The sequence below is a fragment of the Orbicella faveolata genome, unplaced genomic scaffold (genome assembly GCF_042242905.1).
Source record: "Orbicella faveolata isolate gen_17 unplaced genomic scaffold, um_ofav_v1 contig_35, whole genome shotgun sequence".
Classification (NCBI taxonomy): Eukaryota; Metazoa; Cnidaria; class Anthozoa; order Scleractinia; family Merulinidae; genus Orbicella; species Orbicella faveolata.
The window spans coordinates 26,158,111-26,182,500 of record NW_028301564.1 but is presented as its reverse complement, the minus strand read 5'-3'; the positions used below and the strand labels follow the sequence as shown (position 1 = coordinate 26,182,500).

Genomic DNA, 24,390 nt, shown 5'->3' with positions numbered 1-24,390 from the left:
GCCGTGTTGGAATACTTTCGTGGTCAACCAATATGGCAGCCGGAAATAATCTGGAGCTTATTTTCGCTATCTAGGCTACTGATTATCTGTATTGAAAAAAGGAGCATTTACAATTAAGCACTTTTCCTAATGCTCTAACTTCTAAAAAGGCTAAATAACTTGAGATAGTTATATATTTTTCTACAAACGCGATCGTAACTCCGTGTCACGCTCAACTGCCATCAAAATACGCGTGGTTGAAGTGTAAACAGATATAAATTAACCGTCTCTTATGCCTGGCTCTCAAGTTTTGTTTTACGTGCACGTATTTAGAGAGGTAAGATTGGAGATATTAATAATTCCCATTTACGGCAAACAGCATATATTAATGTTTCAGCATTTCTCTTGTATACTTCACGCACCTGACATATAGGGGTACATGACAAATAGGGGCATCTGACATATAGGGGCGTCTGACATATAGGGGCACATGACATATAGGGGCATCTGACATATAGAGGCATCTGACAAATAGGGGCGTCTGACATATAGGGGCGTCTGACAAATAGGGGCGTCTTACAAATAGGAGCATCTGACATATAGGGGGATCTAACAAATAGGGGCATCTGACATATAGGGGCGTCTGACATATAGGGGCATCTGACAAATAGGGGCACATGACATATAGGGACATCTGACATATAGGGGCATCTGACAAATAGGGGCGTTTGACAAATAGGGGCGTCTGACATATAGGGGCATCTGACATATAGGGGCATCTGACATATAGGGGCGTCTTACAAATAGGTGCATCTGACAAATAGGGGCATCTGACATATAGGGGCATCTGGCAAATAGGGTCTTCTGACATATAGGGGGATCTAACAAATAGGGCCATCTGACATATACGGGCGTCTAACATATATAGGGGCATCTGACAAATAGGGGCACATGACATATAGGGGCATCTGACATATAGGGGCATCTGACAAATAGGGGCGTCTGACATATAGGGGCGTCTGACATATAGGGGCGTCTGACATATAGGGGCACATGACATATAGGGGCATCTGACATATAGGGGCATCTGACGATTAGGGGCATCTGACAAATAGGGGCATCTGACATATCGGGGCGTCGGACATATAGGAGTGTGAGATATTGGCGATGCCGGTTTCTAAGAGTTGATCGGACATCATAGTTTTTTTCTACAAATGTATTCTGTTGCCATTCATTATCTTTTGAAAGTGGACACTCTCGTAAGCGGACAGCTCTAGTTACTACCGCCGTCACAAAACCCTGTTTGAACACCCATACAAACTCTGTATTGAGTAATTCCCGCCAACGGAAGCTTTATGTGAAAATTCTCTCATTTATATCTCGCGCGCCTTCCAGCTACTGTACTTAGCTCATGCTCACCCATATTACATTTGAAACTGAGACAATTTCTGATCTTTTACTTTGTGTGAAAAAGTTTCTCATTTCAATCATTCGCCCTCTCTAAACTGTACTTAGCTTGTTTTTCCCATCAAAACGGGGCCCATTCACGTTGGAAAGACAATTACGGTTGTTTTACTTTTTGTGAAAGAGTCTCTCATTTCAATCATTCGCTCTCTGCACAATCTACTTAGCTAACGCTTCCCCATGAAAACGAGGCCCATTTACATTTGAAAGATAATTACGGATTTTTTACTTTGTGTGAGTCACATTTCAATCAATCGCCCTATATAAGCTGTACTTAGCTAGTGCTCCCCGTGAAAACGGGGCCCATTTTCATTTGAAAGACAAGTACCGTACGGATTTTTTACTTTGTGTTAAAAAGTCCCTCATTTCAATCATTTGCCCTCTATAAACTGTACTTAGCTAGTTTTTCCCATCAAAACGGGGCCCATTTACATTTGAAAGACAACTACGGATTTTTTTACTTTTTGCGAAGAAGTCGCTCATTTCAATCATTCGCCCTCTACATACTGTACTTTGTTAGTGCTCCCCCATGAAAACCGGGCCCATTTTCATTTGAAAGACAACTACGGATTTTTGACTTTGTGTGAAAAAGTCTCTCATTTCAATCATTCGCCCTCTATATACTATACTTAGCTAGCGCTTCCCCATGAGAACGGGCCCTATTTTCATTTGAAAGACAATTACGGATTTTTTTATTTTTTGTGAAGAAGTCGCTCATTTCAATCATTCGCCCTCTATATACTGTACTTAGCTAGCGCTCCCACATCAAATCGGAGCTCATTATCATTTGCAAGACAAGTACTGATTTTTTACCATTTTCATTTGGAAGACAATTGTGGATTTTTTACTTTGTGTGAAAAAGTCTCTCATTTTAATCATTCGCCCTCTACATGCTATACTTAACTAGCGCTTCTCCATGAAAACGCGCCCTATTTTCATTTGAAGGACAATTACGGATTTTTTTACTTTTTGTGAAGAAGTCGCTCATTTCAATCATTCGCCCTCTAAAAACTGTACTTAGTTAGCGCTCCCACTTCAAATCGGGGCCCACTTTCATTTGGAAGACAAGTTCTGATTTTTGACTTTGTGTGAAAAAATCTCTCATTTTAATCATTCGCCCTCTACATAATGTACTTACTTGGCGCTCCCACATCAAATCGGGGTCCATTTCCATTTGGAAGACAATTGCGGATTTTTTACCTTGTGTGAAAAAGTCTCTCATTTCAATCTTTCGCCCTCTATATACTGTACTTAGCTAGCGCTCCTCCATCAAACGGGGCCATCTACATTTAAAAGACAACTACGGATTTTTTTACTTTTTGTGAAAAAGTCGCTCATTTTAATCATTCCCCCTCTCCATAATGTACTTACCCGGCGTTCCCACATCACACCGGGGTCCATTTTCATTTGGAAGACGATTGCGGATTTTTTACTTTGAGTAAAACAGTCTCATTTCAATCTTTCGCGCTCTATATGCTATGCTTAGCTGGCGCTTTTCTATGAAAACGGTCCCTATTTTCATTTGAAAGACAACTACGGATTTTTTTACTTTTTGTGAAGAAGTCGCTCATTTCAATCATTCACCCTCTATATACTGTACTTAGCTAGCGCTCCCACTTCAAATCGGAGCCCATTTTCATTTGGAAGACAAGTACTGATTTTTGACTTTGTGTGAAAAAATCTCTCATTTTAATCATTTGCCCTCTACATAATGTACTGGATGTCATCATGCAGATTAAGCAGGCCATTTCCAAGGACGACGAAAAGGTTAAGAAGGCATTTAACAAGATTTGGGGTCGCTCTGGTGGATGGGTATCTGGGACTTGTCAGCACGGCGTTATCTACGCTTTGAAGTTTGTTCTGCGCGCAGAAAGTCCAAGGGATTACATTGATCTTATTTTGTCTATGGCACACCAGCCAAATATCGTGGTAAGTGATATGGCCAACATGCTAGTTGCACGTGGACAAAAGAGAAACAGAGAAATGTTTAGCCCGCACAACGGTATGGTTGCTGAACCGACTAAAGAAAATGTGCAAGAGGCACTTGAAGGAAAACTGGAAGTATCGCTGCCATGGTTAAACGACAACTACGTAGGTGGAAATGACAAAGGCAGTACTACAAAGGTGCACCCGGTGACTGGAAGCGATAAGCATTTATGTCTCTTTGATCGATTGCACGGAAGAAACGCAAAGAAAGATGAAGAGGCATTGAGACGAGTAAGGAATATTAAGGAAGTGAAAGGAAACCTTAACACGCAGAAAGATGAGCAGCTCCATCTCCTATACAATCACGACACTAGATATTTAAACCAGATGAAACCAGTAAACCACATTTTTCTATTTCGTTCAAACATTGACATTCATAGTGAAAGGATCAACCGACGTCAAAAAGACGGACTTAGAGCTGCTTTTAAACACCAGATCAAAGTCGATGAAAACGGTTGTGCTGTCCTAGATAAAACGAACAAAATAGCTGTGAAGAGGAAGGGGCATCAGAAGCGGAATATTGCAGGTGACATGGATGACGATGCTCAACAAGCCACTCCAAAGAAGATGAAGTCTGAATCGTGCGACCCATCAGGCTCAGGTTCAAGAAATCAACCGACAGCTGCCCAACAAGCCACTCCAAAGAAGATGGAGCCTGAATCGTCCGACCCATCAGGTTCAAGTTCAGGGAATCGACCAACAGCTGCCCAACAAGCCACTCCGAAGATAACGAGACCTGACTCTTCCGACCCATCAGTCTCGGGTACAAAAGACCAACCCACTGATAACCAACAAGCCACTACGGAGAAGATGAAACCTAAATCACCCCAGTCATCAGACTTAGGCACTCAGAATGGCCCCATTGACGTTGATGCAACTTTACAGCGCCCGCTATCTTTGGCAGATTGTTACTGGATCAAAGATTTGGGGCTTAAGAATCGGGACAAATACCTCATCATGAATGACTACTGGATAAATGATTGATTCATCAATGCGGCAATGAAACTGATGAGGAAGATAGCACCGAATTTTGCCGGTCTGGCAGACGTTATCCTAGCAAAGAAAGATGGTTTTCCCCCTTCGCTCTCTATAGACGGATTTGTTCAAATTGTAAATGTGCGGGGCAACCACTGGATAACTTTGTCTAATGCGCAAAATCTCAGGGTAGAAGTCTCCATATACGATAGCCTTCACGGGGTGGACAAAAATAAAGATACAAAGATTAGGTACCCCATAAGCGTTGAACAGAGCGTTTGCCAAATAATGCAGCCTCCCAAAGAGGTAACCTTTTTGGTTGACGACGTGCAACAACAGGAAGGAGGGAATGACTGTGGTTTATTTGCAATCGCCTTTGCGACATTGCTGTGCGTGGGACGAGATCCAGCGAGAGAGCATTTTGATCAAAAAATCATGCGTCAAGAGTTACTTAAGAGCTTCGAAGAAGAAGACATGGCTTTGTTCGTCGAGAAAGCCTGCAGCACTTCCAAAAAAAGACACGGATATTCTTTATGAGTGGCGCTGTCCTGTTCACTGCCACTGTAGAATGCCTGACGATGGCAATGAGATGGTGCTATATATTGCCTGCAAACGTTGGTTTCACGGTAAGTGCGAAATGGGTAATTTTAACAATCCACAGTGGCGGTACAAACCGTGCCAAGATGTCTTCGAAAGGGAGCAAAAGAAGGAAACTGAAAGGAAAAAAAAACGAAGGCAAAGTGCAGCAACTACGGCGTGTGGCAGCAAATTACCCAGTAGAAAGTAAGCGCGTTCAAGAGCTGTACACGGCAATTGCTGGAATTTACGAAGACTTTCCTTTCCCAGATGGCAAAACTCACATCGGATGCATGTCTGCTGAAGACCACGCAAGCGTAACCAAAGACACGACTAGGAAGCTTGGTTGTACGCATTATCTCCACACCCCTAAGTACGACTTCTTCATTGTCATCTTTCACGAAGAGTTAGAGACAGATGCATCATTTTTGAGTGTTGTCATGCACGAAATGGCACACGGTGAACAAGGTGCAATGTCTACATCTCAACAACCTCACGGTAAATTATTCAAAAAGATTGGAAAACGTCTTATCCAGTGTGTAAAAAGTAAACAGGCCGAATTACCAAAACCTTACAGTAATGTAGAAATAGACGAGGTCACTGTTCTTACGGCAAAGTGTTAAGGGTTTCCCTCCTTTTTAGCATTATCTTGATGTATGTAGTAAAGACATGCCTACTGTTGAGAAGAACAGCAGAATGCCGAAAACGCGGAAAAGTGTACATAGCTGACTCCTGAATTGCTTAATTAGCCTTCAGTTGAGAAGAACAGCAGAATAGTGCTGACTCCTGAAGTTTTTTCATTAGCATTCAGTTGAGAAGAACAGCAGAATAATGCTGACTCCTGAAGTGCCTTAATTAGCCTTCAGTTGAGAAGAACAGCATATTTGATCACACTTTAAAAGCATTGCAATGGTGAGTGACCAAGACCGTCCAACCATTCCGCATGATGGATTATGCTCGCCTGCCATGACTTGCATGTAAGAGGAAAGACATGTTTCACGGGCAAGGAAAAACAAATCGAAAAGTTCAATTTCAAATTGTCTTTCTTTCAGGTAAGCAAGACCTCGAAAATGTCGGGAGTCCAAGCGCGTGAAAGTAAGAATATGTTCAAGTTATTTTAGGCAATGCAGCACTAATCAATGTAGTAGTTTAAATTATAGCAATGTTGATTCAACTTTCTGGCACTGAAGTAGAATACAATGCCCCTATTTGTAAGACGCCCCTATTTGTCTGATGCCCCTATTTGTCAGATGGCCCTATTTGTCAGATGCCCCTATATGTCAGATGCCCCTATTTGTCAGACGCCCCTATTTGTCAGATGCACCTATTTGTCAGATGCACCTATTTGTAAGACGCCCCTATATGTCAGATGCCCCTATATGTCAGATGCCCCTATTTGTTAGATCCCCCTATATGTCAGATGACCCTATTTGTGAGATGCCCCTATATGTCAGATGCCCCTATATGTCATGTGCCCCTATATGTTAGATGCACCTATTTGTCAGATGCCCCTATTTGTAAGACACCCCTATATGTCAGACGCCCCTATTTGTCAGATGCCCCTATTTGTCAGATGCACCTATTTGTAAGACGCCCCTATATGTCAGACGCCCCTATATGTCAGATGCCCCTATTTGTCAGATGACCCTATATGTCAGATGCCCCTATTTGTCAGACACCCCTATTTGTCAGATGCCCCTATTTGTCAGATGCACCTATTTGTCAGATGCACCTATTTGTAAGACGCCCCTATATGTCAGATGCCCCTATATGTCAGATGCCCCTATATGTCAGATGCCCGTATTTGTTAGATCCCCCTATATGTCAGATGACCCTATTTGTCAGATGTCCCTATATGTCAGATGCCCCTATATGTCATGTGCCCCTATATGTTAGATGCACCTATTTGTCAGACGCCCCTGTTTGTCAGACGTCCCTATTTGTCACATGCACCTATTTGTAAGACGCCCCTATATGTCAGATGCCCCTATATGTCAGATGCCCCTATTTGTCAGATGCCCCTATATATCAGATGCCCCTATTTGTCAGACGCCCCTATTTGTCAGATGCACCTATTTGTAAGACGCCCCTATATGTCAGATGCCCCTATATGTGAGAGGCCCCTATTTGTCAGATGCCCCTATATGTCATGTGCCCATATATGTCAGATGCACCTATTTGTAAGACGCCCCTATTTGTAAGACGCCCCTATATGTCAGATGCCCCTATATGTCAGATGCCCGTATTTGTTAGATCCCCCTATATGTCAGATGACCCTATTTGTCAGATGTCCCTATATGTCAGATGCCCCTATATGTCATGTGCCCCTATATGTTAGATGCACCTATTTGTCAGACGCCCCTGTTTGTCAGACGCCCCTATTTGTCACATGCACCTATTTGTAAGACGCCCCTATATGTCAGATGCCCCTATATGTCAGATGCCCCTATATGTCAGATGCCCGTATTTGTTAGATCCCCCTATATGTCAGATGACCCTATTTGTCAGATGTCCCTATATGTCAGATGCCCCTATATGTCATGTGCCCCTATATGTTAGATGCACCTATTTGTCAGACGCCCCTGTTTGTCAGACGTCCCTATTTGTCACATGCACCTATTTGTAAGACGCCCCTATATGTCAGATGCCCCTATATGTCAGATGCCCCTATTTGTCAGATGCCCCTATATATCAGATGCCCCTATTTGTCAGACGCCCCTATTTGTCAGATGCACCTATTTGTAAGACGCCCCTATATGTCAGATGCCCCTATATGTGAGATGCCCCTATTTGTCAGATGCCCCTATATGTCAGACGCCCCTATTTGTCAGATGCACCTATTTGTCAGATGCCCCTATATGTCAGATGCCCCTATATGTCAGATGCCCTTATATGTCATGTGGCCCTATTTGTCAGACGCCCCTATTTGTCAGATGCCCCTATATGTCAGATGCCCCTATTTGTCAGATGCCCTTATATGTCATGTGGCCCTATATGTGAGAGGCCCCTATTTGTCAGATGCCCCTATATGTCATGTGCCCATATATGTCAGATGCACCTATTTGTAAGACGCCCCTATTTGTAAGACGCCCCTATATGTCAGATGCCCCTATATGTCAGATGCCCGTATTTGTTAGAGCCCCCTATATGTCAGATGACCCTATTTGTCAGATGTCCCTATATGTCAGATGCCCCTATATGTCATGTGCCCCTATATGTTAGATGCACCTATTTGTCAGACGCCCCTGTTTGTCAGACGCCCCTATTTGTCACATGCACCTATTTGTAAGACGCCCCTATATGTCAGATGCCCCTATATGTCAGATGCCCCTATTTGTCAGATGCCCCTATATATCAGATGCCCCTATTTGTCAGACGCCCCTATTTGTCAGATGCACCTATTTGTAAGACGCCCCTATATGTCAGATGCCCCTATATGTCAGATGCCCCTATTTGTCAGATGCCCCTATATGTCATGTGCCCCTATATGTTAGATGCACCTATTTGTCAGACGCCCCTGTTTGTCAGACGCCCCTATTTGTCACATGCACCTATTTGTAAGACGCCCCTATATGTCAGATGCCCCTATATGTCAGATGCCCCTATTTGTCAGATGCCCCTATATATCAGATGCCCCTATTTGTCAGACGCCCCTATTTGTCAGATGCACCTATTTGTAAGACGCCCCTATATGTCAGATGCCCCTATATGTCAGATGCCCCTATTTGTCAGATGCCCCTATTTGTCAGACGCCCCTATTTGTCAGATGCACCTATTTGTCAGATGCACCTATTTGTAAGATGCCCCTATATGTCAGAAGCCCCTATTTGTCAGACGCCCCTATTTGTCAGACGCCCCTATTTGTCAGATGCCCCTATTTGTCAGATGCACCTATTTGTAAGACGCCCCTATATGTCAGATGCCCTTATTTGTCAGACGCCCCTATTTGTCAGATGCCCCTATTTGTCAGATGCCCCTATATGTCAGACGCCCCTATTTGTCAGACGCCCCTATTTGTCAGATGCCCCTATTTGTCAGATGCCCCTATATGTCAGATGCACCTATTTGTCAGACGCCCCTATTTGTCAGACGCCCCTATTTGTCAGATGCACCTATTTGTCAGATGCACCTATTTGTAAGACGCCCCTATATGTCAGATGCCCTTATTTGTCAGACGCCCCTATTTGTCAGATGCCCCTATTTGTCAGATGCCCCTATATGTCAGACGCCCCTATTTGTCAGACGCCCCTATTTGTCAGATGCCCCTATTTGTCAGATGCCCCTATATGTCAGATGCACCTATTTGTCAGACGCCCCTATTTGTCAGATGCCCCTATATGTCAGACGCCCCTATTTGTCAGATGTCTCGAATTTTACCTCTCTAAATACGTGTACGTAGACAAAACTTGAGAGCCAGGCATAAGAGATGGTAAATTTATATCTGTTTACAATTCAAACAGAGTATTTTGATGGAAGTGGAGCGTGACATGGAGCTACGATCGCGTTTGTAGAAAAATATATAACTATGTCAAGTTTTTTAGCCTTTTTAGAAGTTGGAGCATTAGGAAATGTGCTTAATTGCAAATGCTCGTTTGTTCAATACAGATAATCGATCGCCTAAATAGCTAAAGTAAGTTCCAGATGTTTAAAATATTTCCGGCCGCCATATTTAGTTGACCACGAAGGTAATCCAACACGGCGTTTCCGTACTGTGGGCTCCGTAAAGTTCTGTGAAAAATTTATACGAATGTCTTAAGTTTGGGAAAACGCAAAGACCTAACACTAAGAAAAATAATGATCTTCTTTATCCATTTCTTGACTTTATCCACTAGTACTGTATTGGTGCTGTATTTATTTTTTTATTGCGTGACATTGAAAACGATCAGTATTGTATTTTTCCCGTCATAGATACGATGCAGATTCCTTCGCAATAAAGGCTGCGAAAGAGACTACGCGATAAATTAATCAATTTTGAAAACATGAAGCATTTATGAATTCACCAAAACCTAACAGCCCAGATCCGCGCGTGGCTTAAGTTATTTGGATCAATTCTGTAACAATTTCAGAAACAGATCGCCCCATTCAAATTAAAGTTTACTGAACTTGAGTCGCAATACATGTAGGAGACTTCGGCCATTTATGACTCTCTTAAGAATTATGAAATCCTGAAAAATATTCCGAATTTATGAAGTTTAGGACTTAACAAATACTGACAAAGAAAGCATTCGTTGTAGTGGATCTAGATGGATCTTTCTTCAGTGGATCTAGGTGGATCTTTCTCGACACCTCCATTCTTCGAACCTCAACTCAGCGAACCAATTCATTGTTAGTCTTTTCCTTCCCCCAGAAGTCAAAAGCTGTCGTTTTAACACTTTTATAAGTCCAAAGCTGTCATTTTAAACCTTTTATTAGTAGTGTGACACATTAACCATGCAGAGGTAATGATAAACTTTTGGTATTTTGATATAGCGCCCCTATATGTCAGACGCCCCTATTTGTCAGGTAGCGTTACCAACGCCGTTCCGATTGCTTGCGAAATTCACGTTTCCGACGATTGTTTTTTGTTCTACACTGAGAATTGGTCCATATTTATTTGAAACAGAGAAATTTATTACTCAGTTCAAAACAACAGAAAAAAAAGATAGGTCACCATACTCGTTTGCGAGAAAATGACGATTTACCTCTATGGCTAGGTCCAGGGTTGTGCCTAAATCCTACCGCTCAGAAGGACAACCGAGGAGTACTAGGAGCGAGTTTCCGAGTCGAGCAGTTTTTTTTTTTTTTTGTCGGCTATTCCAATATGGCGGACTATACCAGTCACATAAATATGCGAATTACCAGTGGTAAAACTATGTTGATCAACAAGACAACTACGTTTTTATTCACCTGACAAGTTAAGAATAATGTGTAGAGAGTAAAGCAGTGAGTTGTTCGGCAAATGCTGTATATTTCTTTAGATCTCTTCCCGTCTAGTTCGTAAACCGTAAATTTGTACGCCGGCAAACACATTACACTGTAGACGTCTTTAAATACGTCTTTGCTTAAGGACGAATTTTTTTTATTGATTCGGTGGATCCCCGAATTCAAACTTCCTTTGCCTTGTCCCTCTGGCCGGTAGGATCTTGGAAATACCACCGTCCAGAGGGACAGCTTGTGTATAAGGTAATTAGACTTAAGTCCATGCACATTTTTATTTGTAGAATAGTTTGATACATTGCTCTTTAGTCTTGCACTACACTAGATTATCACTCTACAGTAATAGTTCAGTTTTCTGTGATCTTGTCCCTCTGGCCGGTAGGATCTTGAAAATATTACCAGCCAGAGGGGCAGCTTGTGTATAAGGTAATTGGACTTAAGTTCATGCACAGTTTTATTTGTACAACAGTTTGATACATTGCTCTTAAGTTTTATACTACACTAGAATCACTCTACGGTTAAGTATTTTCAGTTTTCTGTAATCTTGTCCCTCTGGCCGGTAGGATCTTAAAAATACTACCGGCCAGAGGGACAGCTGCTTGTGTATAAGGTAATTGGACTCAAGTCCATGCACAGTTTTATTTGTACAATAGCTTGATACATTGCTCTTTAGTCTTGCACTACACTAGATTATCACTCTACAGTAATAGTTCAGTTTTCTGTGATCTTGTCCCTCTGGCCGGTAGGATCTTGAAAATATTACCAGCCAGAGGGGCAGCTTGTGTATAAGGTAATTGGACTTAAGTTCATGCACAGTTTTATTTGTACAATAGTTTGATACTTGCTCTTAAGTTTTATGCTACACTAGAATCACTCTACGGTTAAGTATTTTCAGTGTTCTGTAATCTTGTCCCTCTGGTCGGTAGGATCTTAAAAATACTACCGGCCAGAGGGACAGCTGCTTGTTTATAAGGTAATTGGACTCAAGCCCATGCACAGTTTTATTTGTACAATAGCTTGATACATTGCTCTTTAGTCTTACACTACACTAGATTATCACTCTACAGTAATAGTTCAGTTTTCTGTGATCTTGTCCCTCTGGCCGGTAGGATCTTGAAAATATTGCCAGCCAGAGGGACAGCTTGTGTATAAGGTAATTGGACTTATGTCCATGCACAGTTTAATTTTTACAATAGTTTGATACATTGCTCTTTAGTCTTATACTACACTAGATTATCACTCAACAGTGATATCTTCAGTTTTCTGTGATCTTGTCCGTCTTTTCCGAGCCAGAGGGACAGCTTGTGTATAAGGTAATTGGACTTAAGTCCATGCACATTTTTATTTGTAGAATAGTTTGAAACATTGTTCTTTAGTTTTATACCACACTAGAATGACTCTACAGTTAAATATTTTCAGTTTACTGTGATCTTGTCCCTCTGGCCGGTAGGATCTTGAAAATACTACCACCCAGAGGGACAGCTTGTGTATAAGGTAATTGGACTCAAGTCCATGCGCAGTTTTATTTGTACAATAGTTTGATAATTGCTCTTATTGCTTAAGTCATAAAGCAGGCTAGAATATTGAGGATTCCCATTTATATGAAGACACTTGATTTCAATGCCTTAATAAAATTTATTTTGCATTCACTCCAAGTGAAACAGAGTGCCAGGCAGTACTAGGACATATTTCTGACATGTCCAGTGGGCTCAAGTTGTATACATCAATATTTAATATATTATTTTGTGACTTAAATACTCTGTGTAAGGAAAGAGGAATTTCTTCAGGAGGATTGTTAAACTTAAAGAGTTGGATACTGTTCCTTAGCATTGTAAGACTATCTGTTTCTGGAATAAGCACAAATTAAAGTAACAAAAATGTCCTTCTGTTGTCTTTTTTTGTGAATGGTGTTTACCTTTGAACAAAATAGGTTTAAGGAAATTGTTAAGAGACTAATAGTTGCGTGACCGTGACATGTTGTGTTACCCGAGTTACCAGTTGACATGTTATACGAGATTTTGTATTTTGAGCCTTTTGTTTTGTTCTGTCGTATTATCGAGATCTTGTTGTAAGAAAATATTCGCATACCGTCATCGCGAGGAGAATAAACGTACAAGTTGGACCCGTTTCAGTTACTTCGTTGTTTGTTTCGTTATTTTACGATTGGTACCGTCAACCGATTACAACATTTGGTCCTTCGAGCCGAACATTACACAGAAAAGTTACGAAGATCGAAAGGAATCGTAAGTTTGGGGGCGTTCCGTCCTGCGATGAATCGACTACACGTGTATGGTTTGAAACTGGAAATTTCCCTTTAGATGCCGTCCGACGACGAAAAAGATATGGAATCGACCGAGACAGAGGATCACGAATACAGGCTTCGGAACTGTAAACAAGAAAAGAGAATCGCGAAATCGCAAATGACGCGTCTCTTAAACAAGTTGGCCAGCGTCCTGAGCGAAGATAATCCGCAAAACGAGATCAAGGAGCTGTTAGAAAAAATTCAGGAACAACAAGAAGAGACTCTAATGGTAATGTCCCGTTTGGAAAAGGCATATCACCAAAAGAATGATACAAGTATGGCGGAGAAAGTTAGCGACGAAGCGGATGATCTGGTTGAACAAATCGATCGTGAAACCATGCCTGCTCGCTCACTGTTGGCTTCACTCACCAAAGTCAAATCACGTACAAATTCCGTCGCAGATAGTGAAGCTTCGCAGAGAAGAAAAGAAAAAGAAAAGGCAGAAATGGAAGCGCGTTTACGGCGAGATCGGCTTGAATGGGAAATCGAACAGAATCGTGAAGAATTAGAACGCCAGGAAAAGGAGCTTCAAGCGGTAAACGAAGAAATAAATAAACGACGCCAGGAATTGGAAAACGAAGTGGATGAGCATTTGATTCTAGAACAGGAATTTACCGAGGAATATCATCCCCTTCCCTCGCAACAGAATAAATCAATTGGAAACCCTCAGCAACAGCAAGAAAACAAGGTACCTCAGAAATCACCCGACCACGTGCATGCAGTTGAAACACCATCACCGGAAATGCCGAAATCGCACCGTCCTTTTAATGTTTCTGACGCCGGTTCCATCGCTAATAACCGTGAAATGCATGGGCAATTGGAAAGAATCCGAATTCCAATTTTTTCAGGAAATAAGATGGACTTTCAACGCTGGAACGCGGCTTTCACGAGTTGTGTTGACATGACTTCATTATCGCCGCAATTCAAGATGTTACGCTTGGAGGCATGTCTAGCTGGAGAGGCCGCGAACACAATTAAAGGATTAGGATACTCCTTGGAAGCGTACGAGGCGGCCAAAACACGCTTATTTCGTAAGTATGGAGGAAGCCGAAGGCAAGTTCAGTCTCACATAGAAGAACTAAAAAGGCTCCAACCCATCCAGGAGAATAACGCCAAAGAACTGGAAACTTTCGCCGATGTCTTGGAACGTGCAGTAATTACGTTGAAAGAAAATGGCCGAAAATCGGACTTAGAAGGAGGGGCACTGCACACCATGATCCTTGAGAAGATTCCTGAGCGTTTACTAGCCCAATATTACCGGTGGTTAGATGAAAACAAGCATCGAGATTCCTTAGAGACATTGAAAGACTGGGTTTCAGAAGAAGCTACATATCAGATACAGGCCACGGAGATCAAGAACGGAATTTCAAACCAAGATCGCAATGAACAATTAAGGAATGGTAAGCATCGACCTGCTAGAAGATTTCCTAGAAGCTATTTCAGCGACAAGAACGGAAGAGGCAATCAAAAGTGTTGTGTATGTACCGGGAACCACTCACTGTTGAAGTGTGAAGCATTTCAAAAACTTTCCATTGACGAAAGATGGCAAACTGTCAAACGATTTGGTCTGTGCTTCCGATGTTTGGCGAATAACCATCATGGTAAGTCCTGCCCAAGAAGCAAGCAATGCGGCATTAACGGATGTACAGGAACTCATCAAAATCTCCTGCACTATGATAGGGCGCCACCTGCTCAGTTTCGTCTACGACCAGAAGCAGAACCATACGTTGAAACTTTGACCACGCCCCCTCAGCCAACGATCAACGCAAATGAGAGACCAAGAGAAACCATGGAGGGGAATGGTACCAGGCAATCCGTTACCATGGAAACGTTTGGAAATCAAGGACAACCAGAGGTGGCGTTACGAACAGTGCCGATCCTATTAAAGAACGGAAACAGGAGAATCACCGTGAACTGTCTGTTAGATGAAGGAAGCGACACGACATATGTGAATGAAGATGTCGTTAACGAGCTCGGACTAACAGGCGAGAAAGAACCCATCACAGTGAAGGTAGCAAATGACCAAACCCTTCGCTTTATGTCAAGCTCATTTGAGATTGGCCTTGAGAGTACTGACGGCCGGGTAGACACGAAGATAACCGCCAAGACTTCAAATAAAATCTGCGGTGGTTTGAAAGCTGTTAACTGGGTCAAGATTCAAGACAGATGGAACCATTTAACCGGAATTCCGTTCCCAAGGCTTGCAAAAGGAAATCGAATCGACGTACTTCTTGGAGCAGACCATTACGAACTGATGTATTCGATGAAAGAAGTGACTGGAGGCCCGAATGAACCCTGCGCGAGACTGTGCCCCCTAGGATGGACTGCCATTGGAAAGATTCAGAACCTGGACACAAAGGAGAGTCACTACACTGGCTTCCATCACACATTTCGTCTGCAAATCGAGAGAAGAGAGCCCACTTTACCAGAGAAGGACACCTTAGAGCTAAACAACTTGCTGAAACGTTTCTGGGATCTGGAAAGCATTGGAATTATCCCAACTGGTCCGCAGCTGACACCGGAAGACAAGTTGGCATGGGATAAAGTCAACAAGTCTTTGAAGTTTAATGGCCAACATTACGAAGTAGCCGTTCCGTGGAGAGATGAAAGGCCACAGCTACCGAATAATTTACCGATGGCGAGGAAGAGATTGGTGTCCACCGAGCGAAGATTAATGAAGGATAACGAAGTAGCCGTGGCTTATCAGCAGGTGATTAACGACTACTTGGACAAGAAGTATATTCGCCGTGTTCCTGATGATGAGCGAAAGCCCGAGTGTCAGTGGCTCCTTCCCCACTTTCCAGTCGTGCGGCCGGAGAAAGCAACATCCAAGGTGCGAATAGTCTTTGACGGTTCAGCGCCTTTTGAGGGGAAGAGTTTAAATACTGAAGCCCTAACCGGACCGAAACTTCAAAGTGACGTTTTTGACATTCGCGTGAAGTTCAGAAAGGAATGGGTGGCTCTTGTTGGAGACATCAGTCAAATGTACCACCAGCTTGTGTTATTTCCAGAAGACCGACCGATGCATCGTTTTCTTTGGCGAAACATGGAGATTAACAAAGAACCCGAAGTGTACGAGTTTCTCCGCTTCGTGTTTGGTGGCTGCTACTGCCCATTCTGTGCGCAATTTACCTGGCAGAAGCATGCAGAAATCCACCAAGACTCGTACCCGCTGGCTGCGAATGCGGTAAAGAATCATTGTTACATGGATGATCTCATGCCGTCCGTGGATTCCATTAAGAAGGCCATAGAAACAAGACGCCAGTTGACAGAGATGGGCAATAAAGCTGGATTCCACTTGAGAAAGTGGGTTTCGAATCTCACAGAAGTGTTAGCAGATGTTCCCGCAGATGACCGTGCTTCTGAAGTTGATCTAGAGAAGAACTTATTGCCCGTGACGAAAACGCTTGGTGTGTCCTGGACCGCACGAGAGGACCAGTTCCTGTTTCGTTATTCGCCCCCTTCGAAGGACTTTGAATTCACTAAGCGGAACGTCCTAAAGAAGACAGCTACGTTATTTGATCCGCTCGGATTTCTCTCCCCGTTCGTGGTTAAAGCAAAACTGTTCATGCAGCAAGCGTGGGTGGACGCATTGGAGTGGGATGAAGTCCTCCCGTCTGAGCAAAGAGAACAATGGAAGACCTGGTTTGGTGAATTGCCCCTCCTTGAAGAAATCAAGATTCCTCGTTGTTTAAAAGACACAAGTATGAAAGAAAGCTCTATCATTCTGCACACCTTCTCCGACGCTTCCGAGAAAGCATATGCCGCAGCCGTCTACAGCAGACACAAATTCGAGGATGGAAGTGTTACTACTCGTCTTATCGCATCCAAGACCCGTTTGGCTCCGTTAAAGACTGTGAGCATTCCTAGGCTTGAGCTTATGGGCGCTCTCATCGGTCTACGATTGGCAAATCAAGTCTGTTCAGCACTCGACATCCCGTCCAGCAATGTCACGTACTGGGTGGACAGCCTGAATGTCGGCTATTGGATTAGGGGACAGAGCCGCGAATATAAACCCTTCGTTGCTCACCGCGTTGGCGAGATTCACGAAAAATCTAACCCTAACCAATGGCGTTACGTACCAACAGATATGAATCCCGCAGATCTTGGAACCAGAGGAATGACAGCGCAAGAGCTAACCGACAGTTCAAAGTGGTGGAACGGGCCTAATTTCCTGTGCAGTCCCAAGGCAGAGTGGCCTGAATGCAAGTTTGACAAACCGTCACGTGAAGCGCTATGCGAACGCAAATTAACATCCAGGCCGACTAACGAGAGCTCAACAAACTACAATGCCATTCAGCGGTTAGCCAGTGAACCCGAAGTAGAAGAAGTAGAGTGGCGTTTAGAACCCTCCAGATATTCCAAGTGGTATCAGGTGAAACCCAAAGGACAGTTGGAGGTCGGGCTATCATTGGTGAGGGTCAGAAGCTGGGTACAGCGATTCGTCAGCAACTGCCGTAGGCCTGAAAATCAGAGAGTACTCGGAGAGCTAACTCCACTAGAGCTCATGACCGCCGAAACAGAAATCATCAGAGAAGCCCAAACTGAAGCATACAGTGAAGAAATCGAGGCACTGGCAAAGAACAAACCTCTTCCGCGGAAATCCACCCTGCTCCCTTGCACTCCAATCCTTATCAACAGGATTCTACGTTCGAACACGAGGCTGCGGAACTCCGATGATCTCCCAGATGATGTCAAATTCCCTATTATTTTGCCAAAGAGGAATCATGTCACCCGACTAGTCGTGAAGTACCATCACGAAAGTGAAGGCCATCAGATGGGTGTGAACTACACCATAAACCATTTGCGGGAGAAGTACCTAGTTATCCATGTCCGTGAGGAGGTCAAACGAGTGAACAGAGAGTGCCGTGAATGTGCAAGGCGTTTTAAAGTCCAGCCAGTCCAGCAGCAAATGGCTCCATTGCCACAGATCCGTCTCCAGATGACAACAAAACCGTTCGCTAATTGTGCAGTTGACTTTGGAGGACCGTACCTTACCGTTCAAGGGCGTGGACGAACTCGTGCCAAACGTTACCTGTGTTTGTTTTTGTGTTTGCAAACACACTGCTGCCATTTAGAGATGGCGACTTCATTAGATACTGGGGCGTTTCTCAACGCTTTCGTGCGAATGGCGGCAAGGAGAGGATGGCCGACGAAAATGCTGAGTGACAATGGAACGAATTTCGTGGGTGCCGAGAAAGAGATCAGGGACTTAGTCAGTCAACTAGAGCACGATCAGCTCCAGCGTATGACATCTAATCACGGTGTCACTTGGTATTGGAATCCTCCGGCCGCTCCCCATTTTGGAGGTGTGTTTGAATCAATGATCAAATCGTCAAAGCGAGCAATTTATGCCGTCCTGAAAGATGCAGATATCAACGACGAAGAGTTGCAAACAACATTCATTGGAGTCGAAAGTCTAATGAACTCAAGACCGCTGACCACATTGAGTGATGATCCAAACGACGAACCAGTACTCACACCAAATCACTTCCTAATTGGTCAAATGGGTGGTGACTTCATTCCCGAAAGTGTGGACAGTACAGCATTTAATCCACGGAAACGCTGGAGGCGTGTGCAAGAATTAACTCGACATGTGTGGGGACGTTGGATGAAAGAATACCTACCCCACATCGGCTCCCGTCAGAAATGGTTCTTTCCTACGGAGAACCTTAAAATTGGAGATGTCGTGATGGTCATCGATCCGTGTGTTGCTAGAAGAGAGTGGAAAGTTGGCCGTATTGAACAAACGTATCCGGGCAGTGACCAGCTCGTGAGAGTGGTTGATGTTAGAGTTGGGAACAAAGTTCTCAAGCGATCTGTAAATAGAATTTCCCCGTTGGAATTCGCAAATACTGATTGAGACATGCGAATGTTAAACAGTGACTTATACTTAAGTTTACTTGTATAGACGAATTGTAAGTTTCACTTTTCAATTCGGGAGGGGAAAATGTTAAGAGACTAATAGTTGCGTGACCGTGACATGTTGTGTTACCCGAGTTACCAGTTGACATGTTATACGAGATTTTGTATTTTGAGCCTTTTGTTTTGTTCTGTCGTATTATCGAGATCTTGTTGTAAGAAAATATTCGCATACCGTCATCGCGAGGAGAATAAACGTACAAGTTGGACCCGTTTCAGTTACTTCGTTGTTTGTTTCGTTATTTTACGATTGGTACCGTCAACCGATTACAACAGAAATCCTTTATTTAACCAAAACGTATTGCTTAAAGGACACTGACCTGACATACTCACAAAACCACTCTCATTGCAAAATTTCTAGTCTATTTCCCTCATGTTTATTAAGCCTGTATCCCGCAAAGGACAAGTCACTTCTAAAATTAGGCTTTCTAAATAAGAAGTGTAAATAAGTGTAAATAGTTAATAAGTGTAACCCCAGTTACCCTAAAAATTAATCAGATTGAATAGTTTGCTGAGTTTGCATATTTGTGCACCCATGAGTAAAATTAGGGGGGGGGGGGGGGGACAGAGGGACGGGAGTCCCAGAAGAATAGGGGGCAGGAGGCAGGAGAGGAAAGGGTGGGAAGTGGGAGTTCTACAAAGGCAGGAATCATTTATTAAGCATTAAAATACTTTCAAAAACAAGAACCCAAATGTTTTTTGACTTACATTTAGCTTATCTTGAGACTTCTGGGCTGAAGGCAAAATTAAATCTGCCCTTGGACTGAAAAACTGAGGCCAACTTCTGGTAAAATTGGAAACCCTTTTACAGTGGTTACATCATAGGTCATAAAATGTTGTCATTTAAACTGTCAAAAGACGTGAAGAGCTAGAGGAGCAAGGCTAAAAACAAAGGAAAAAAGGAAAAGAAACACCAAAGGATTGCGCAGCTAAATGACAAGTATGTGTTTTGAGTGTCCTTATTTACAGGGGACAGGGCAAAATGGAGGAGGGCGGGAGTCAAGAGATAAAGGTACGCGAAGTGGGAGAACTGGGGGGTACTGACCCCCTTTCGCCTCCCCTCCCCCCCAAAAAAAATTGTTAAACAACAACTTAATTGAACCTGATTAAATTGTTTAGTCAGCACACAAAACAATTATATATAAATGGAACAAATAGAGCTACAGTTGCATTAGAAAGCTTATAGGGGTCCTTATGATGTAGGTAACAGAGTTAATTATCTCCCACCCCCAGTAACTAGTCTCAGACAATGTAAATGGCATGTGTTGAAATTGGTGCGAAATAGGCAGAAAGTTCACGTGACAAAGACTCTGGCAGCCATGTTGGATGACAAGAACAATAAACTAAGCTAATTCTTTTGTTAATGGTCATCCAACTTGGCAGCAATGGCGTCAGTTAGATATATGCCAGTTAGCTAGATTTATGGTAATGTATATGTGCCAGGCCCTTTGTCTGTACTTAGTCCGCACTAGCTACTCTTTTGACTGAACATTTTCTCACATTTTAATTGAATCCCTATACATAGGGCACACCTAAGCAAAAGAATGATTATGATTGTGGTGTCTTTGTCTGTACGGTAAGTTGTGCAAATACCATATTCTATCAATTACCATGTCTCTCTAAATAATCAGCTTGGCTTGAGTTAATTCAAATCAAAGTGTTCATCTTTACCTGAACTGATCACTTGTGCTAGTGATACATTTTACATTCATTGGTATTATCTATGTTTAGTTTCCAGAGCATCTCAGCAGGGGAGAAACTCCTAATTTCAACCAGGTATTTTGAATCAAAAGCAAGTTTCAACACTTCTCATCGCATGACAAAGTAATGGAAAATCAATTTAAACCAAACTACATGGATACCAACTAAACATCTCCTATTCATAACACTTTCTTGCAGAAATTCACTACGTTTGTCTTATTTTCCAGGATGGCATTCCCTCTCTCCATGAAGTGATGAAAATGGAGATCTTACAGCAAATGCTACCAAACTGAACGAATGGACATTCAAAAGAACGCAAAAGTTCTCATCAATAGTAAAATATTAATTTTGCTTGAAAAGGATTCGTCTCCATATTTCCTTAATCAGTTGTACATATACATAACAGTTTCCCTTACCAAATAAACACTCTAAATCCACCGTTCAACTTACGATTGCACACTGATACTGTCATGTTCATTGATTCAGAATTATTGCAATGGTAACAGCATGAATAGACTTTTACAGACACCATGAACTTAAGTCCAGTTACCTTATACACAAGCTGTCCCTCTGGCCGGTAGTATTTTCGAGATCCTACCAGCCAGAGGGACAAGATCACAGAAAACTGAAAATATTACTGCGGAGTAATTGTAGTGTAGTGTAAGACTAAGCAATCAATCAAACTATTCTATGAATAAAAATGAACATGGGCTTAAGTCCAATTACCTTATACACAACCTGTCCCTCTGGCCGGTAGTATTTTCAAGATCCTACCGACCAGAGGTGCAAGATCACAGAAAACTGAAAATATTTAACTGTAGAGTGATTCTAGTGTAGTATAACACTAAACAGCAATGTATCAAACTATTCTACAAATAAAAATGTGCATGGACTTAAGTCCAATTACCTTATACACAAGCTGACCCTCTGGACGGTAATATTTCCAAGATCCTACCGGCCAGAGGGACAAGGCAAAGGAAGTTTGAATTCGGGGATCCACCGAATCAATAAAAAAAATTCGTCCTCAAGGAAAGACGTATTTAAAAACACTTGTGCTTATTATAAGTCAAAGACGTCTACAGTGTAATGAGTTAGCCGGCGTACAAATTTACGGTTTACGAACTAGACGGGAAGAGATCTAAAGAAATATACAGCATTTGCCGAACAACTCACTGCTTTACTCTCTACACATTATTCTTAACTTGTCAGGTGAATAAAAACGTAGTTGTCTTATTGATCAACATAGTTTTACCACTGGTAATTCGCATATTTATGTGACTGGTATAGTCCGCCATATTGGAATAGCCGACAAAAAAAAAAAAAACTGCTCGACTCGGAAACTCGCTCCTAGTACTCCTCGGTTGTCCTTCTGAGCGGTAGGATTTAGCAACCGAGGTCCAGTCGTAAAGAAAACGCCACCATTTTCTACTGCGCGCGCGTTAATCACGCGTGAAATTATGCGCAGTAGGGATGCGCAATGCAATACTGTGGAATGACCTTCAATCAAACTACTGTGTAAAATTTACTGATTGATTTATTATGATATTTTCCTTAGTACTGCAAGCTTGATTTGAGGTTTGCCAGTGTGGATTTACACATAAACTTAACTAACCTTTTATGCGTATTGTATTTTAATCATAGGATGAAGTAAAATTGGTAATGCCTTACATGTATGTATAATCCCTGGCATCCTTACTTGAAGAAAAAAAAGGAAAACCTGTGAGGAAGAACCCTGACTTGCAAGATACATGTATGTATTTATGACTATTTAGGGGACCCTGGAGATTTTTTAAGATTTATTTTTGTAAGAGCTTTTGAAAAATTATATTGGCAAGCAAATTTTGGCATTTCACTAGTCAGTCTCTATATATTTTATATATAAACAAGGTGATTTGTAGATCTGTTTTCAGAGTGCTCAGTCGTAAACTAGAGCGTGATTATAAGAGATGACGAACTGAGCAACTGTAGATTTGACTTGACATTTTATAACTTTTTAGTTTCATAGTACACAACTTGTGTGCGGCACTCATCAGATAAAATTGCCAAATGCAAATTTACATCATTACACTGATTTGAAATACCCATGGAACCATTGGAAATATGATAGCTACAATAAGTGAATGCTTTTACAAAAAAAAGGAAAGTTGGAAATTATAGATAAATGCTGTTACTATTATGTAACAACAGAAGCTTTAAAAGTTAAAATTTAGCATTTTTCAGGAAGAATTTGTTTGCGTGTCTACATGAAGTTATCAGTTCATTCCATTTATTCAGAGAGGCTAACTCAGGTTTACAAAGGTACTTCTCCCAGAGGCATAGGTTACATTGATTTGAAGTGGGGTTATATGGGGCAGCTTGCTTTAAAATCTTTCAAGTGACTTTGAACTTTGATTTATTGTCAAAGTCACTTGGAGGCTGCCCCATATAACCCTGCTTCAAATTGATGCAACCTACGCCTCTGGGAGAAGTACTTTATTATTTGTAAACCTGAGTTAGCCTCTCTGAACAAACAGAATGAACTGATTAGATAACTTCAAGTAGACATGCAAACAAATTTCCTCTGAAAAATGTTAAATTTTAAATTTTAAATCTTCTCTTGCATTTCAATAATAACAAAGTTTATTCGTAATTTCCAACTTTCCTTTGTTTTGTAAAAGCATTCACTTATTGTAGCTATCACATTTCCAATGGTCGGTTGTGTATTTCAAATCAGTGTAATGATGTAAATTCCCATTTGGCAATTTTATCTGATGAGTATTGCACACAAGTTGTGTAGTATGAAACTAAATAGTAATAAAATGTCGAGTCAAATCTACATTTGATCAGTTTGTCATCTGTTATTTTATATATACATTATATTAAGGTACATGTAAACCCTGTTCCATTGATGACCACTACAAATTTCAAGACAATTTGCTATGGTAATGTCAAACTACAGTGGAACTTTGATATAATGAAGTGCCAAGGAATTGGCAAAGTATGTTCACTTTAACAGGGTTTCGTTGTATCAAGGTTCTTTTCCATATAGTCTACTATTACTGGGGCCATGAAAATCGTTCGTTATACTGAGGACCTCGTTATATAGAGGTTCGTTAAATCAAGGTTCCACTGTACTAATCATATTCCTTCCAAAGGTAAATATTGAAAATTGAGTTTTATCACTCATTTAGGTTATTAGTCTAAGGAGGAATTTGTTTGCATGTCTACATGAAGTTATCTAATCAGTTCATTCTGTTTGTTTAGAGTGGCTATTAGTCCCTCATTTCAGGTTAAGAGCTGAAAATTCGGAACAATATTGAATTTGATACTCAAATTTTGACTGGATTAATTAATGCATGAAAAGTTTGCACCATATCTAGCAAAAAATGAAAGGCTTCTAGAGCTTGCCTACCTTTGTCAGTGCTAAATGAAACATAACCTGTAACCTTGAACATTGTTGCTTGAATCGTTTTTAATGTTTTTAAGCCCACAAACTCTGGCCCTCACATCCTTTCATACTTTGTTTGCACTGTTAACTTGATTAATGTGCAACACAACTCTCTCTTCTCTCAAAGGTATTTTAAGTATGT

At 41.8% G+C, this 24,390-nt stretch overlaps 2 protein-coding genes and 1 long non-coding RNA gene across 4 annotated transcripts in view; 2 read left to right on the top strand and 1 right to left on the bottom strand.

Annotated features, from left to right (window-relative positions):
* LOC149104040 (uncharacterized) overlaps positions 1-22,537 on the top strand; it is a 25,485-nt gene extending 2,948 nt beyond the window's left edge. The window contains exon 2 of the long non-coding RNA XR_016201980.1: positions 22,463-22,537. This is a non-coding gene — a long non-coding RNA (uncharacterized LOC149104040). The remainder of the gene's footprint in view (positions 1-22,462) is intronic.
* Positions 1-24,390, bottom strand: part of LOC110043424 (alpha-1,3-mannosyl-glycoprotein 4-beta-N-acetylglucosaminyltransferase A-like) — a 58,517-nt gene that overhangs the window by 29,325 nt on the left and 4,802 nt on the right. The window lies entirely within an intron of this gene.
* On the top strand, positions 12,846-19,338 carry LOC149104041 (uncharacterized). The gene has a single exon (XM_089273431.1). The coding sequence runs from the start codon at positions 13,215-13,217 to the stop codon at positions 19,059-19,061; it is 5,847 nt and encodes a 1,948-aa protein (XP_089129557.1). The 5' UTR covers positions 12,846-13,214; the 3' UTR covers positions 19,062-19,338.

Excerpts from the sequence above, each read along its gene's own strand:
- LOC149104041 (XM_089273431.1), top strand. The coding sequence starts at position 13,215 with ATGCCGTCCGACGACGAAAAAGATATGGAATCGACCGAGACAGAGGAT.